At 42.1% G+C, this 16,191-nt stretch overlaps 1 protein-coding gene across 1 annotated transcript in view; it reads right to left on the bottom strand.

The window, feature by feature from the left end:
* The window catches only part of KIF16B (kinesin family member 16B), a 277,225-nt gene that overhangs the window by 87,678 nt on the left and 173,356 nt on the right, over positions 1-16,191 (bottom strand). The window contains exons 18-20 of the mRNA XM_028144837.2: positions 8,019-8,072; positions 5,177-6,535; positions 1,970-2,122 (exon numbers count right to left, since the gene is read on the bottom strand). Coding sequence (XP_028000638.2) covers positions 1,970-2,122; positions 5,177-6,535; positions 8,019-8,072 — 1,566 coding nt within the window. The remainder of the gene's footprint in view (positions 1-1,969; positions 2,123-5,176; positions 6,536-8,018; positions 8,073-16,191) is intronic.

Genomic DNA, 16,191 nt, shown 5'->3' with positions numbered 1-16,191 from the left:
CTTGTTTCTGAAGGCTCCCAGCCTCCAACCATGAGTCACTGACTCTGAGACCCAACACTTCACGCACTGAGCCCTGGTTTCCTCACAGAAAACAGTGATAGTTATTGCTCACATAACAAAGTCATTTAAGGGGGTTAACCTTTTGCACTCGGATGTCTAGTGTGACTCGACACGGTTAGCATTAGAATAAAGGAATCCAGAGAAAAGCAAGCGAGTGCAAAGGGTTAAAGAGAAGGAGGAGAAGGAGGAGGAGGAGGAGGAGGAGGAGGAGGGGGAGGAGGGGAGGAGAGGGGGAGGAGGGGGAGGGGGAGGAGAAAGGGAGCAATGCAGGAGGCAAAGGAGGAGAAGGAGAAGGAGAAGGAGAAGGAGAAGGAGAAGGAGAAGGAGGAGGAGGAGGAGGAGGAGGAGGAGGAGGAGGAGGAGGAGAAGGAGAAGGAGAAGGAGAAGGAGAAGGAGAAGGAGAAGGAGAAGGAGAAGGAGAAGGAGAAGGAGAAGGAGAAGGAGAAGGAGAAGGAGAAGGAGAAGGAGAAGGAGAAGGAGAAGGAGAAGGAGAAGGAGAACATATACTATTCCAATGAAATAATGTCTTGCATTGTTCCTGTTCTATCTTTTCTCTCCAACTGGGTTATGTACACCTGGCCAGGAGAGACCATATTTTAAAGGTCTCTAACTTCCAAAATGCCTGTTCCAGAACCAAGACAGAGGAAACCAGAAACAGTTGACTTTTGAGGCATTTATCAGCTGAATAGTTCATACCTCATAGAATGCAGGTGAAATTGTATGAAGTACAACCATTAACCCAGAGAAACCAATGAGACCACAGATTTTTTACATCCATCTAAAATCCTTCTAGTGGTTCAAACTGCTCAGATGGAAGTCTTACTCTACTCTAGGCTCTCCTTCCCCAGGTCTGCAGACACTAATTAGGTGGACTAGTTTAAATGAACTGTTTGGCATGTTTTTATCTTACCACATTAAAAAAACCATCTGATTTCACCTTTCTAAGCACATGCGTAGTTCCATAAAATTTTTTTGTAGAACTGACCATGGCAAAATTATTTTCTGAATGCTAGAACGTGATAGGTAAGGTAGGCCAAAAGAATGGAGTTAGGGTAATAAAGTGCAGTATTTACCTTTCAGTATTGAAAAAAAAATCATGTGCAACTGAACCTGAGCCAAGGCCACTTACAAATGCATTGCCTCACTGGACTTTTAATTTTTAAATTATGCCAGTGGAATAGTAGTATGCAGCCCTAACTTTAAAGGGCTACAGAAGCTCATGATATTCTGAGAACATTTTGATATGAAGATACTTATCTCCTAATACCCAGGGCTCAGGACTGTCCAGTTTGAAATGTCCCCATGACATAGATGGGTTGAGAAAAATAATCAAGTTCCTTATAGCTAAAGAATGATTGAGTCAATTTATCTGAGGATCTAAGCTACAGAGCAATTGACAATACCACCCAAGTTGAAAGTCACTTCATTATACTAACCATCAGGTATATATGTATGCTATTTATGGTCATTCTGAATATATTGATATAGCTTTGGTAACAGACTTCATCTATTTGTAATCATGATTTCTATAAATTAACTGTCAGCATAAGGTCCTTCTTCTCGGTACAATTCAATTAATGCTATTTCTTTGTTCCTCTCAACTTGGCCTTGCATCACTACCTTCTTGATGAGCGGGTTTCCCAGGACCTTTTTATGTCTGTTTTCTCACACAAACTACTTGCACCAGCATTACTTGGATTTAGCCGGCCAGTTTTCAGATCTTTGGTTCCCTTTAAATGATAACTCAACCCACCATTGGCCAGGGAGTGGCTGATGGAGGCAAAGCACATCTTAGGGTCATGAATTACTTGTCACCTTCTATAGAGCCCTCCATATGTAAATTGGCTAATAAGAGGGACAGTGACTCATTGAATCACATCAGAAATGATGACAGTTTAATGTCCAGTACCTGGCGTCCATCAGAGGAACCAGGTGAGATTTTTCAGGATTGGATGACAAGCTGGAAGAAGCAGCCTTTCCCTCCAAGGTACCAAAATGCCCTTTCTGAACACCATCGACTTCATAGATCTTCTGCTTCAACTGCTGGATTTCATGTTCCAACCTACAAAGATGGAAGTTACATGAACTCATTCATTAACAGTATTTCCTGATCATTGTCACTGATTGGGACATTGTTCTAAAAACCATGGGGGATCCAGACAAAAAGTCTGTGCAAAGAGCTTTACCATCTCATAGAAAACATGCCACATACCTAAAAGATAAAGTATATGGTGATAATGGGCCACAAAAGGGGTTCAGAACAAGTACTGTAGGCATCCAAAAACTGGAGCATTTTACCATCATGGGCAAAGATTCCCACTGTGTTCCAAGCAAATCCTCAGAGGTAGATGTGCAATATTCTGAGCCCCCTACCCTGCCTTCAATAAAACAGTTGTTTACTATATATCGAGGTTCCAATTAATATTTCTGTTTGAGAAAAGATCTGTACTTTCAAGAGTTTTTTAAAACCACCAATCTTGGAGAACCTTCATGGTCAAGGTAGGTTTAAGTTGAATCTTCAGAGACAAGTGGGAATTTGAACCTCTGGGGATAGTGGCGGAGAGTTGTCCAGGTACAGAAAGCAACATGAACACAGAAGCTAAGCTATGGAAACCAGGAATCCTCTTTGCCTAAGCAGAGGGTGTGGAAAGGCAAAACGATGAGAGATCTAGGAAAGCAGGAAACTCATATAAACTGTAAACTGTGGAATCAAACATTTATTGCCCATGATAATGATGCCTCTAATATGAGGTCAAGTGTCTATGAGGCTGTTCTGCCACTGACCCAGGCACACTTGAATCCAGGGCCATCACTGCAATCATGTAAAACTCACAGCCGGCCATAAACGAGGCATGTGGCCTGCTGGCTGCGAGTTTGACATGCTTGGGCTAGAGGACCAAGCCTGCCAGTGAATTTGGTCCCAGAAAACACTAGACCCAGCCAAGGGCTGTGGCCCACGTGGGGTGTGAACTGGGGCAAGTTAATGAAATCTGGGTCTCAATGTCTTTAGGTATCAAGTGAGAGAGTAAACTAGTCTCTCCAAATCCATTCAGCTCCAAAAATGATGGATTCTGGCTTCATATGCTGACACACCATAACATTGCCAGCTCTCCTTTGTCACCAGCAGCAGTTTGACTGCTCTTTCCTAAACATGAAAGCCAAGTTGTGAGCTGCTGAAATTAGACTGTGGGGTCACCAGGGTTAGCACTCATGGGTTCCATGGGAGGCAATGGCCTGCTTAACTCAGCCTTTCATCTGTCTACCGATTAGCAAGTACTTACTGAGCCTCACCTTGCAGAGCACACAACATTTTCAAAGGGCAAGGGAATGAGCATAAGAGAGTGATGTTAGGGGCCAGGTGGGTGGGCCAGCAACCAGGGAACAATATTGAGAGTCTCAGAGAGCGTAAGGAAAATGAGCTGGATATAAGTAGGTAATTGCCAATGTTTATAATTAAGATGACACCCAATGGAGTTGTTCAAAGCCTTCAGAGCCAGGACTGTGGAAAAGACAGAACAGAGGTTAAAGGGGGCCCTGAAGCCCGGCAGCAGCTCTGTGTCAGCAGACAAGAGGACAAGAGGCTAAGAGACTGGAGGTAAGTAGACCTAGATTCAAGCTGCAGCTCTGCCACTTTCCACCTGACACTTGTCTCAAGTGGTTATATAACCACTGGGTAGGAAAAAAAAAAAAAAAAGACAGAAAATCGATTAAATTTTGCTCACAAACAACCAACAGGCAAAGCCAAGTTCAGTACACTGTTGTCCAATCTGGTTCCACAGGAATTTAATATTTAACACTTGTGGATTTCATGAGTGGTCAAGTCAGGCTGCATGGCAGGCCCTGGCTTAGCCATGAGAAACCCAGAAAGATAAACACTAAACAAAGCTCAGGAGCATTACAGCCATAGCAAAGAGCTCAGATTTGTTGGCCTGAATTAGGACTTAGCAGAGTCTACTCCATCCAAACACAGGAAGCTGAAAGCCTCCTCTGTGTGGCTGCTGGAGCAATGCTGACATTGGGAAATCACTTCCGCTATAATAGAGTATTAATACTAAATGGCCAGGGAGTAAAGCCAGTTGACAAAAGCCAGGGACATCAAGCTAAAAGCTCAGGCTGCATCCCTACTGCACACTGCAGGATACAAATTGAGAGCGTGTTCTCCACTACTTTAAATTTCCTGGGGCTGCAGCTTTGTCCGGCAATTTTGTTTATATAATACACCTGCAGTCCTATTCTTAAACCTCCAACCTATTTCTCTGAAGTAATAGCATTATGGTTTTTGATTGTTATTTGTTGTCGTTTTGCCTGCAGGAATTACCAGAGAGTAATTGTAAATAGAATTCACAGTAGAAGCCGGTCATTTGAAAGGAGGTTGTCCTGACCTTTCTAGGCAAAATGATGGATGGAGGTTCCGGCAACACCTCAGAGCAGGCCTTGCCTGCCATTAGCATGGATCCCAGGCCTCTGCCAATGCCAAACTGGGCTCCTACAGGGCAGCTGACTGGGCTTCTGTTGCAGCCCCTCCAGGAGGGCTCTGGATGGGAGGAATGCTGAGGTGGGGGCAGCATTCCACGCCCTCCAACCTGGGCTTCAGTTAAGATCTCAACTGACCAAAGGTTTGGAGCTAAGAAAATGCACAGACCCCCGATCTCATCCACCCCTCCCTATAAGGGTGAAAGGGTGAGGAACGCTGCAGCTCAATGATGACAGATCCCGAGCCAGAAATGATGAGGGGTGGGATGGGGAGGGAGGAGAGACAGACCAGAAGGAAGAAAGGAAAAGGAGGAAGGAATCAAGGCTAGAAGCTTTCAGTCTTCTGTATTTATCAAATATCAAAAAGTACACATTCCATAGGTCAGTGGGGTAATGAACAAGGGCTTTGTGTGTTGTTTTTAACTTTAGGCCAATGATTCTAGAACAAGGATCCTAAGGAGGAAGTAAAGAATGTTTAGAGGTATTTTTCTCAGGCAAATAAGCATTTGCCTGTGTACTGGAGAATATAAAAGCTAAAAGAATTACTTTATAAAAAGACGGTGCTAGACACACTGTGAGGGGGAGACAACGCGCAATGGCGTGGCACCAGTGCTAGGCCATGCTCTCCCTCTCCACATCTCACCTCTCCTGGTCCTTCTCCAGGGCCTCCTGCTCGGCTTCCAGGCTGGCCTGCAGCCCTGACTGCTCGCTGCTGCTGCTGTTCAGGGTGGCCAGCTTCTGCCTCTGCTCTTCCATCTCCAGGCCCAGGGTGGAGCGCCGCTGCAGGGCCCAGTGCCTCCTCTCCAGCCTGGCCACAGCGCGCTCCAGCGCCTCCCGCTGCTGCTTCTCCCGCGATTCCAGAATCTCCTTTTCCTTTTTCCTCACTTTTTCTTCCTGCCGGGCAACGTTGGCCGTGAATTCAAAGGTGGCTTGGAGCTTCTGCAGCTGGCTCGCGTTGGCTTGGTACTGGGCGAGCTGCTCTTCTTTTTCTTCCATTTCTTTTTCTACTTGATAAAGCGTGTTGTCTAAGCCCAGAGGGCCTGTATCGAGGATTTCAAACGCTCTCTGCTTTTCCTCTAACAGAGTCGGCAGATGGTTCTGCAGGAGGTACTGGAGCTGGCGCTCTTTATGGTGCAGCCTACACTCAGCTGGCTTTATTTTCTCTAAATCTTGAGCCACCTGGGGGACATATGTGACGCCATCATCATTTTTCCCCAACAACCTAGAGTCCTCCTCATTTTCAGATTTTAACCGTTCCAGGATTTCCTGTTCTTCTTCAACTTCTTTTTTCAGAAGGTCCTTCTGCTGCACCAGGTCCTTCTCCAAGTTGGCTAGCTTGACCAGCTGCCTTCTCTTGAACTCTAAGAAATGCAGCTGAGCCCTTTCCAGCTCCTCTCCGTCCTCATCGCCCTCAGCGCGGGCTTCCTTCACCCGCAGCAGGGACGCCCGGATGCCCTCCAGGTCTCTGCGCTCCTCCTCCACCCGCTGCACCTCTCCGCGCCGCAGGAGCCGGATCATCTCCTGCTTCTCCCGTAGCTGCTCCTCCAGATGGGCCACGAGCATGACCTGCTCCTTTTCTTGCTCCTCAAGCCTCTTTTTTTCCAGTTCCAGCTTGGCACACTGCTCATCCTTTTCCCTTTTGAGCCGGTCCAGTTCTTCAAATATCTGCGTCTTCTCGGCCTTCTCGCTGTGGTTGAGTTCCTGCAGCCGCTGGAGTTCCTCTTTGACCCGGAGGAAGCGCTCTTCTTCCTGCTTCTTCTTCTGCAGCTCCATCTCCTGCTGCTCCCGCAGCCTCTCCTCCTCAAACCTCTCCTTCTCGGCCAGCAGGTCCTTGAGCCGGCTCTCGATGTGGAAGCTGCGGCGCTTGAGGCTCTCCTCCTGCTTGCGGATCTGGCGCTGGACGATCTCCGTCTCCTTGCGCTGGCTTTCTACCTCCTGCTGCATGCGCTCCAGCGCCGCCTTGTCAGATTTCTGCTTCTCCTCCATTTCCTCTATGAGTTTCCTGAAATGCACAAAGTTGACTGGTCATCATTTGAACACTGTATTCAAATGTTGCTCTCGCCCCGAACTGAAATGCTCTGAAAATGAATATACAATATAAAGCCAAACCCTTCACTACAATAAAAATGAGGGAGAACAGCATTGCTTTTCATTTCCAATAGCAGGCTGTTTGATTTTTTTTTTTTTTTTTACTCTCTAACTGTCCAACATATCATTTGTCTAATCTCTAGAAGTAGCCTCTGATATCATCTCTTTGTAGAGTCTATAAGCATAATGTGTTATGCATGATATAATTTTAAAAGCCCCCTGAGCTCAAAGAGAAAGAAGCATGCCCAATTTAAATTTAAATGTGAATAATTTTATTCAGCCCAATGGTTAAAATGCAACAAATTCCGTTAACAAGATGGCATTAAACAAAAACGCTTATGTTCTCTTCAATTCATTTGGGCCAAATATCAAAGTCAAGATAATCGACAGTTCATTGTTCCTGCTCAAATAACTACATGCTATTTAGCATTTAATCACTATCTTAGAGAAATTATTAATAACCAAATGGCCCTAAATACTAGCTTATTAATACACAACACTGAATATAACAGAATCTTCATTAGAATACTTAAGTGCACGACGCCAGGGGGTTACATGTCACGTTTTGTGCCTAGGAGAACAAAGACCCCCACTGGGTGCTGCTAACTCAATGTTTCAGGGGTGGGGTGGCCTACAAAGCAGGAACATGGGTCTGTAAGAGAATGGATGATGGCCTCCATCTCAGACCCATCAAGGATCTGTCTTATATGATGCTGGAAACGAATTCATCTGTAACATCTAAACTCCAGATTCTAGAAAATAGTCACTTTGTAAATATTTCTATGGCCTTAGTTTCTACTCAAGTGTCTTAGTCCATTTCTTGAGCTGTTAAATAGAACAGGAGAAATAAAAAGAATATTTTTATCAAATAATTATATTCAGAACATATAAAAGCTCTCCAAATCAATAAATTAATCACACATTCATACACACCAGCAGAAAAGTGAACGAGGTATGTGAAGAAGAAGCTTAGAGGGAAATACCAATAGCCAACCAGCATCAGGAAAGATGTTTAAAGGAGGGAGGCATGAGGAAGGGGAATTGTCATTCTTTCAGCTTTTTAAAAACTCAGCTGATGTTTTTAAGGAAGATATATTTTCGAGTTAAATTTAAACAAGTATGTATTTGGCATAATTAAATGAGTGTACTAAAATTAACTACTGGCACTATTTCTCCTTTCTCAGAAGTATTTGAAAATGAATTATTTAAAAAAAAAAGAAATATGACATAAAACTAATCAGCTAAAGAAAATGGCCTATGGTCATTAGACATGTAAATAACAGACACAGAGAAAGAGGGAAGTATTGAAATAGACATAGATGAAATCGGTTTAGAACATTAACAAGAATTCACAACTATAGTACTAGTGTTAAAACACAATAACCCATGTTGCTTACCTTTTGCTTTCTAATTTTTCAAGTTCTTCTCGCTGTTGCCGCTCAAATTCAAGTCTAATAAAATCAAATGAAAATTAGTCACTTTTCTAAAAGAGCTTTTCTCCCTCTTACTTTTTGTATATTTAGCTATTACAAAGAACATCAGTTGAGTATGATTTTTCATTACTATGGATTAGCAAGTTTAAAAAGTAAACTTAATTCTATGACTATGATTAGAAATTAAACATACTTTATTTGGAGCTTGAGTTCAGACTAAAAAAACACACACATATCTTACTTAAAGAAAAACAAACAAAACATCATACTACTGAAAAAGCAGAATTAAAGAAAACTTCTAAATGATAAGCATGTCTATTCCATGCAGCTTAGTCACCAGTGAGTATATAAAAATGGAGAATCTCTACCTTAAACAGATGGGTCCTTTTAAAGGGAAAAGACTGCCGGGGAGGTAGAGAGAGAGAGCACAGAGATCAATTAAGAAAAGAATTGAGGAAAATATCAGGAGAAAGGCAGTAAGGTACAGAAGCCAATAACCATGAACAAATTTAAACATCATTTTTATAAATATCACATTTGCCAATAATTTTGAAGCAAACACTCCAAAGAGTTAGCTCTTTAATAGTTTATATACTTCCCATGATAATTAGAGCAATAATAATAATTGAGTGTAAGTAATAATTGCAAACAGTAGTCAAATTCATATTTTCTACTAGACAGATAGTTATACTGCAGGAAGTTTGCCAAGATCCACCTTAACTAGGAGTTACATGAGGCTAGACAGATCAAGAACAGGTTCCCCACAGCGGTAGCAAAATAAAGGGGGCTTAGGCCATTGGGAATTTTGAAAAAATTCACTAAAATATTGATAACAAAGGTTGACTTTTTCTCAAGTACTAGATTTAATTACTGCAAGATTTCACTATTTCTATTAAACAGCACGAACTGTAATTCACATATTTTCCTGTTTTGGTAGTTGGCAGATATCTAAAAAGTTGAACTATGAAAAAATTCACCATGGATTATTTTCCTTGGATAATGGGCAAGTGCAAATTGACCAGTTATCTTTATAATGAGCTAACAAATATTTCAAATAGCTCTGTTATCGATTTAATGTGTTCTAATATTGAGAATAAGATGTCTGATGGACCTTATCCTGAATGTTTCACAAGTTAGCTTACCCTGTCTCCCTTGTAAACCCGTAAAATAGCAAATAGGATCTCCAGTTCACAGGGAACCGAAGGTTGGATATGTGAATGGACTTGTCCAAGGTCATAAAGATAAGGTGTGGTGGAGCTAGGATTTGAAAAGAAGGCAGCCTGCTTCCAAAATATCCTCAATTAATTCATTTTATAAGCAATTCTTACATTTGTGATGTACAATAAAAGTATTAATTCCTTCACTGAAACTTGTCATTTAGGATTATATTTATCTTCCTATCAAATAAAAATAATCTGTAGATTACAGGCATTGTCATCTATGAGAAATCAATCATACATATATGGTTTTTGCCAGTTTCCAAGCACAGCACTTAAATCATTACACTAAGTGGGTATTAACTTCATTCAAGTTCATATATGATCACTCTCTTTCCTATTACAATAAACGAACCTTGGGAATGTTTCCTAGTAGATATTTTTAGACTTTGGTACAGTTTAGTCTTTCTAGAGATACTTATGAAATAAAAAAAAAAGAATCCCTGGATAAAACATTTTCAAAATCAGAGAATTTCCCCAATGGAATTGTCTTTATTCTCTATTTTTATTTTCTGTGAACAATAGCTCAGTGTGACTGTCCATAGACACTGCTCTGACAATGTCACAAGTGCATGGTCATAAGCCAAGTGCTACTCTGAAAGTTGGGTAGCCCAAATTCGAATGAAAACCTATCCCCTGAGCACTGTTTACAATGTGCAGGCGATGGGCTGGGCACTCAGTATGCAATACCCCCTTTGTTCTCCCAACCCCAGCAGATTGGCAGGTTTCTCATCCTCATTTAATAGAAAAGGAAAGTGAGGCTCAGAGCAGGTAAATAGCAGAGGGAGCACTTGGTACTAAAGCCAACTACTATAATTGTTGCTAATGAGCTGCATCATCTCAGAAGATCATAAAATATGAGTTTTAATATCTTCAATTCTTGTAAAAATGACACCCTGATCATCTGCTATTTTTAATGAGCACAATGTCAGGCACTGTGCTAGGCACAGGGGATTCAGCAGTCTGTAAGGGAAATGTGGTTCACTGCACCTACAGGGCTCCCACTCTGTAACAGTCAAATGAACACGTGTGTCACAAGCAAGGACTGAGGAGGGACACAGTGTAATCTCAGAATTGGTAAGTTTGTAGAACCAAGGCAAGCTACCCCAGGAAACCTATATCTAAGCTACACCATTTTTCTTTGGGCATGATACAGAAACTCAAGAGAAGCACAATATAACCAAATCTTGGCTTGCTATTGGAGAAGTGGCAAGACATAAAGCTCAAAAGAACAACAGAAGCAAGACAGTGACATGCCTTGAAGTTATATTTAGGACTTTGAACTTGACCCTATGATGATGGTAGAAAAGTGTCTTAGAATAGGGTTGCTGAAAAACAGATAGACCTTGTGTTCTGTAGAGAACAGGTAGGAGGGGAACAATATGAGAAACGAAGAAACAAAGAAGGAGGCTTTTGTAGTCATATAAATAAGAGGTGATGGAGGCAGGACCTAGGATAACTAGGATAAAGAAATGAGGACATCCTCTGATATTCAGTACGTTGAATTGATAGACCTTGATAACTGGTTGCATTTTGGGGGTCTGTGATGAGAAAGAAAGAATCAAAGATGAGTCTCAGGTCTCTGGCCAGGTTACAAATTCCAGTGGTTTTGAGACTATTAAATAAGTTAAAATTAACTCTGAATACTTAATTTTCATAGAAGTTAAAGAAAATAACAAGCCTTACCTTCAAGGACTGCAGCCAGGATCAAGTGAAATAATACATGAAAAATACCTGTAGAACATCTGCACATATTAGGTCTGTAACAATAGCCTCTAATTGTTAGGATCCACAGAGATAGGGAGGATAACTGGGGGTAAAGCCAGCTGGGGGATGGGGAAAAAAGAACCAGTGGTAGCTGTACTAGTGCTAGCACTCATGGTGGTGAAAGAAAGGGTAGTAGTTAATATCCACTAATGCTAACATCCACTGAAGATTTGGTCTATACCTGCTTCTAGGTAATTTGCATTTAACCCTCACAATGGCCTTGTGTGATACAGGTGCCATCATTACCCCATTTTACCTACGAGAAATGTCCATATTGCTAGTAAATGGCAGAATCAATCTTGATTCTAGAGCCCATAATTTTAATCTCTTCTCTATCCTATCTTCATGAAGGTAATATCAAGTTTACACATGGTGTATCTAATGATTACAGATCTTCCAAATTGAGATATCCAACAGGCAAGGGATTCAAAGGTCTGGCAGTCAGGTCTTTATCGAGGATGGAGATAGACTTGGGATTCACCAGTATCTAGACAAGAAGTGAAACCACAATAGTGGCTGAGGCTACCCAGGACAAATGTATAGAATGAGAATAAAGGAGCCAAGTGCAAAGTCTGGAAGTCCACAGACCCTGCAGTGACTGGCAGAAAAGGACAGGCCTTCAAATGAGGTAGGAGTGAGCAGTTAAAGACAGAAAGAGAAGACCAAGAAAAGGTAGACATAGGAAAGTAGAGGAAAGGGGGTGCTTCAAGAAAGAGATTAGTTATATGAAATGCTTCAGAAATGCCAATTAAGATGGAGCCCAAGAAGAATTCATTGAACTTAATAACATGGAGGTCATCAGTGACCTTGATGTAACCTCTGTGAGTTGAGGCCAGAATGCAGTGGGCTGAGGAGTAAAGTGGAGACTGAGAATGTAGATGGGGTAGAAAGCTTTCCTGGTAATTTTAGTTATAAAGGGGAGGTGGTAGTTTTAGGAGAAAGGGAGCTCATTTTAATATATAGAAGAGACTTACGCATATTTAAATGCTTGTATAAACAAGCCAAAAGAAAAGAGGGGATAAAAAATTGGGGAGAGGTTGGAGATATCTCAGGGGACCCAGATTGGGCATGAGAAGAAAGGATGAACCAATGGTTAAGAGCAAGGATTATTCTAGCCCAGATCAAATCCTGGCTCCATTGTGACTATGGAACAAGTTCTCAACCTCTCTTAGGCTCAGTTTCCACATCTGAAAATAGACTCAAAATAACCCTAGTCCCTACAAAGTAGAGGATCCAATAAGAGTACAAACTGAGAAATCAGCAGTTAATAAATATTAGCCCTGAATCCTATAGGGTCCATAGTATAAGTAAAGGAAGCTAGCCTGACAAAGGCAAAAGGGCAGTTCAGCCATTGGAACAATAAGGAAGGAGTAAAGGATGAATCTATAGCAGACATGAGATTTGATGGTGTTGTTCTCTTAGGACTTCGCTATTCTCTGTGAGGTCAGAAGCAAGGTCCTCTGCTAAGAGTGAGGAGGAAGAGTGGTTGGCTTAGAGGCTTAAATAACATGGAGATTATGTATAACAAGTGAATGAACCAGTTTCAGGACAAAAAACAGATCAATGGTTCCAGATGGGACTCTGCCAAGTGGGAGAAGCAAAGGACCATCCGAGAATTTAGGAAAAGGATGGCTAAACTGCTGAGGATGAGGACTTAATTAAACAGGTAAGTAAGTGGGGACAAGACAAGGCTAAGGGAAAAGGTAAGAAATCAAAGAAATTCCCAGGATGAGTTATCCACATGCAGTCATAGTACAGTGAAGGCCTGGGGAGGGGCTGCAGTAGGGAGGAAGGGGTTAATGTGTGTGTGTTGGGGGGGGGGACATCTGTAATACTTCCAACAATAATGATAAATTTTAACAAAGAGAGAGATACTGTTAGGATTTAGAAAGATGGTGAAGCTTAGAAGGAAATTCCTAGAAGACAAGTAGATGACAACTGTAAGGAGAGGCAAAGACTGGGAGAGGCAGATGCTAGAAGTGAATGGATCAGGAGTGCACTATGGGTCAGAGGAAGGGTGGCCTCAGAGCAGCAGGAGTCTCTGGGAGATTTCCCTTTAGAACCCGTGATTGGGGTGAGGAAGGGGAAAGTATTGAATCAGAGGTGGCTGTCACCCTCGGTTGTGTGAGCCACAGCTCTGGTTCCTCCTAAAGATTACCACCTATTGAAATACAAAGTTCTGAGTCAAGAAATCAGAACAATGTTATACCATTGAAAGTAATATAAAATTGTATGTCAACTGCAATTGAAAATGTTTTAAATATTTAAAAAGAAATCAGAGAGATTCCAATTTTAATTCTTAATGAAGTAGCATGACTTCATTTTCATGACCTGTTTCTAAATAGGAAAAAGGTTTGATTGCCTTTTACTACTGAAAGCAATATGTCTTTGATAAATAATGACTCCCGTTTACTTAAAAATAAGAGTAAAACAAAACAAAACAAAACCCATTGATTACTTTTATACCTCTGAAGTCATTTCACTTTCTAAAAGGAGGAAAATGGCTCCTCAAGTGCAGCCAACACTTTCACTGGCAGCTACAGAGTGAAATGGAAGCTGAGCTCCAGGCCACAGTATGCCTGGAAAGCTCTTACCCTGCAATGGAGGTGAGCTGAAGGTCAGGCAGTCCCTCACCTGGATATCTTCAGTAGGAATGTGAACAGGTAAGGACAGAATTCTAGTTAGTGGGTAGGCCTGGATTTTTCCTACCTGATTCAGGTTATAATAAAATATAGGAATGCCTTCATGCGTGTGCAATCCATGAGGTTGCACTGGGCCCTATATTCACTTGAAGCTCTACTGTTGTCACCTTGAAATTCTTAATATGTGAACATGAGGCCCCACATTTCATTATGTACTGAGCTGGTCTGATCAAGTATATGAAAAGAACTCCAGCCTATTTCCTGGAATGTTGGGTGAGGTTCCAGTTCAGATCCTGGTCAGGGATAGATGGAAAGGAGCTAGAAAAGGCTGGATCTCATGGTAAGATGGTTCATCTCTCCATCCTCCTCCTCGGGGATTCGTTTTTTTACCACAGTGGATTCTATAATAGTTTAGATCAGAATGTTATACCATTGAAAGTAATATAAAATTGTATGTCTTAAGCCTTTTGTATTACAAATGAAAGTGCTCAAAGAAATAAAAGTTCTTTAAAAAATAGTAAAATTTGAGCATTTTAAGTGACTTTCTCTTCAGCCTATTTCTCTTAACAGTGATATGACTTGCTCTAATAAAGATGGCCAGGACCACATGTTAAACGCAGGAGACCCCTGATCAAGCCGTTGCATCACATGCAGTTATAACTACATGGAAACTCAAAAGAGCATGCACTGAACGCATCACACACCCCTACACCTTGCTTCTGGCCCCCTTAACTTTACCAGGCAGGAGACAGAGGCCCCAAGAGTTTGAGAGAGAGGTCCACGGCCCAGGAGGACCTCCTCTTTAGAAAGCCAAGAGTAAAGCCCACATTCTCCTACTCCTCCTCCATCCTAACCTTGACTCTTACCTCCCATCTTACCTCCTCAACCACACCATGGTAACTTTTATCCCAGAAAGGGCATCCTAAAAGTTCAAGATAATTCATCATTCCAAGCTGTACTTCTCCCTGCTGGACAAGCCAGAATAGTGCAGCACAGGCAATTTTACTGTAACTCATTCAGCCATGCAAGGATTGTCAACAGGACATGGGGTGGAGGGACAGCATTCATGGCTGCAGGGAGGAGAGGAGGCCTCCCAGAAAAGCTAATGTCTGAGATGGGCCTTAACAGATAAACAGAATAACATGGGCATAGTGTGGAAAGTAGCGGGGCGGTGGGGGAGGAGGGAAATCTAGTAGAAAAAAATAGGAGAAGAAAGACAAATTATACAAGCAAAGGAAGCAGTAAAGAGCCTTGTTTGGATACTGCTTTGAATAAATACAGGGACGTGGTAAGAAATAGAAGTTAGACTGGGCAGAATGTCAAAGGGTAACCTTCCTGGGTTACCTTTCCTTTGTCTGTAGTCTTCTACAAAAGGCACGGGAACCAGTGAGTGGTGCCCACATCCATTAATTATTTTGTTCAACAGACCACCAATGTGCCAGGCACTGTCCTAGGCACTGGTGTCATAAACCTCTCATTCTAGTTAGAGGAACAGTGTGTTTTGTGGTTAAGTGCTGTGGAAAATAATGAATCCAGGAGAGAGAGTGCAGAGAGCAAGGGATATTCAGGAAAGATATGAATGAAAGGAGAGGATGACCATGAGGATGTATTTGGTGCCAATGTGAGGGAGAAGCCAGGCCAATGACTGGGAGACAATGTGTATGGCATGCTGGGAACACAACAAGACCAGCATGGAAAGAGCAGGTGGAACTAGTGGAGAGTGATGGTATGAGAGCAATTTTGACCCAAGAGGGAGCCAGGGCCAAGACCACCTGGGACCCTACAGCATTCATGGTATACAGCCTTTAGTCTTCATAGTCATACACATATACACATGGATGAGAGTCTACAACAGAGTCTTTTTTTGTAACCTTTTTCTCTTCACATATATCTTGAAAAAATCCCCAAATCATTAATTGTTATTCTACAACATAGTTTAATATCATGCAGTTTATAATATGGATGCACCATGATCTATATAAGCAATCTCATACTGTTGGAAATGTACATGGTAGGTGATTCTGACAGAACAGTGTGGTGGAATCTACACTGGGAAGCCAAAGGAGAGGTTAGTTTAATAAAAGAAAAGCTGTGCATGTTTATGGGCAGAGAGAACACAGAGACCAGAAAAGGGAAGTTTGAAGATGCAAAAAAGACTTAAAATGCCCCACAGTTCCTCTGCCTTGACAATACCTCCTTGAAGTGAAGAGCTTTAAGAATCTGCTTCACACATTTGCACTTCTTTGATGTTGCATGCTGAGAGACAAAATGTTGACATGCCCAAACAGCAATGCTTGAAATGTGTGCCAGGTATGGGACTAAGGCTGGTTTGGGAGGAGTGCCTTTTGTGCCTCCATGGGCCATCTGCCCACCCCCAGCTCTCCACTGTCATGCCTCTTCTGTGCTTGGCCTTCCAAGCTTCCTTTCCCTTTTTTCTCTCTCTGACTTCTCTCTCTTCATTCCTCCCCTTGTTGCTGGAATGTAAGCCGCAGTTCCCGTCAAGTGAACAAT

Source organism: Eptesicus fuscus, chromosome 12 (assembly GCF_027574615.1).
Source record: "Eptesicus fuscus isolate TK198812 chromosome 12, DD_ASM_mEF_20220401, whole genome shotgun sequence".
In the NCBI taxonomy this organism is placed as follows: Eukaryota; Metazoa; Chordata; class Mammalia; order Chiroptera; family Vespertilionidae; genus Eptesicus; species Eptesicus fuscus.
The sequence above is the reverse complement of the archived record's forward strand: the minus strand, read 5'-3'. Positions and strand labels throughout refer to the sequence as shown.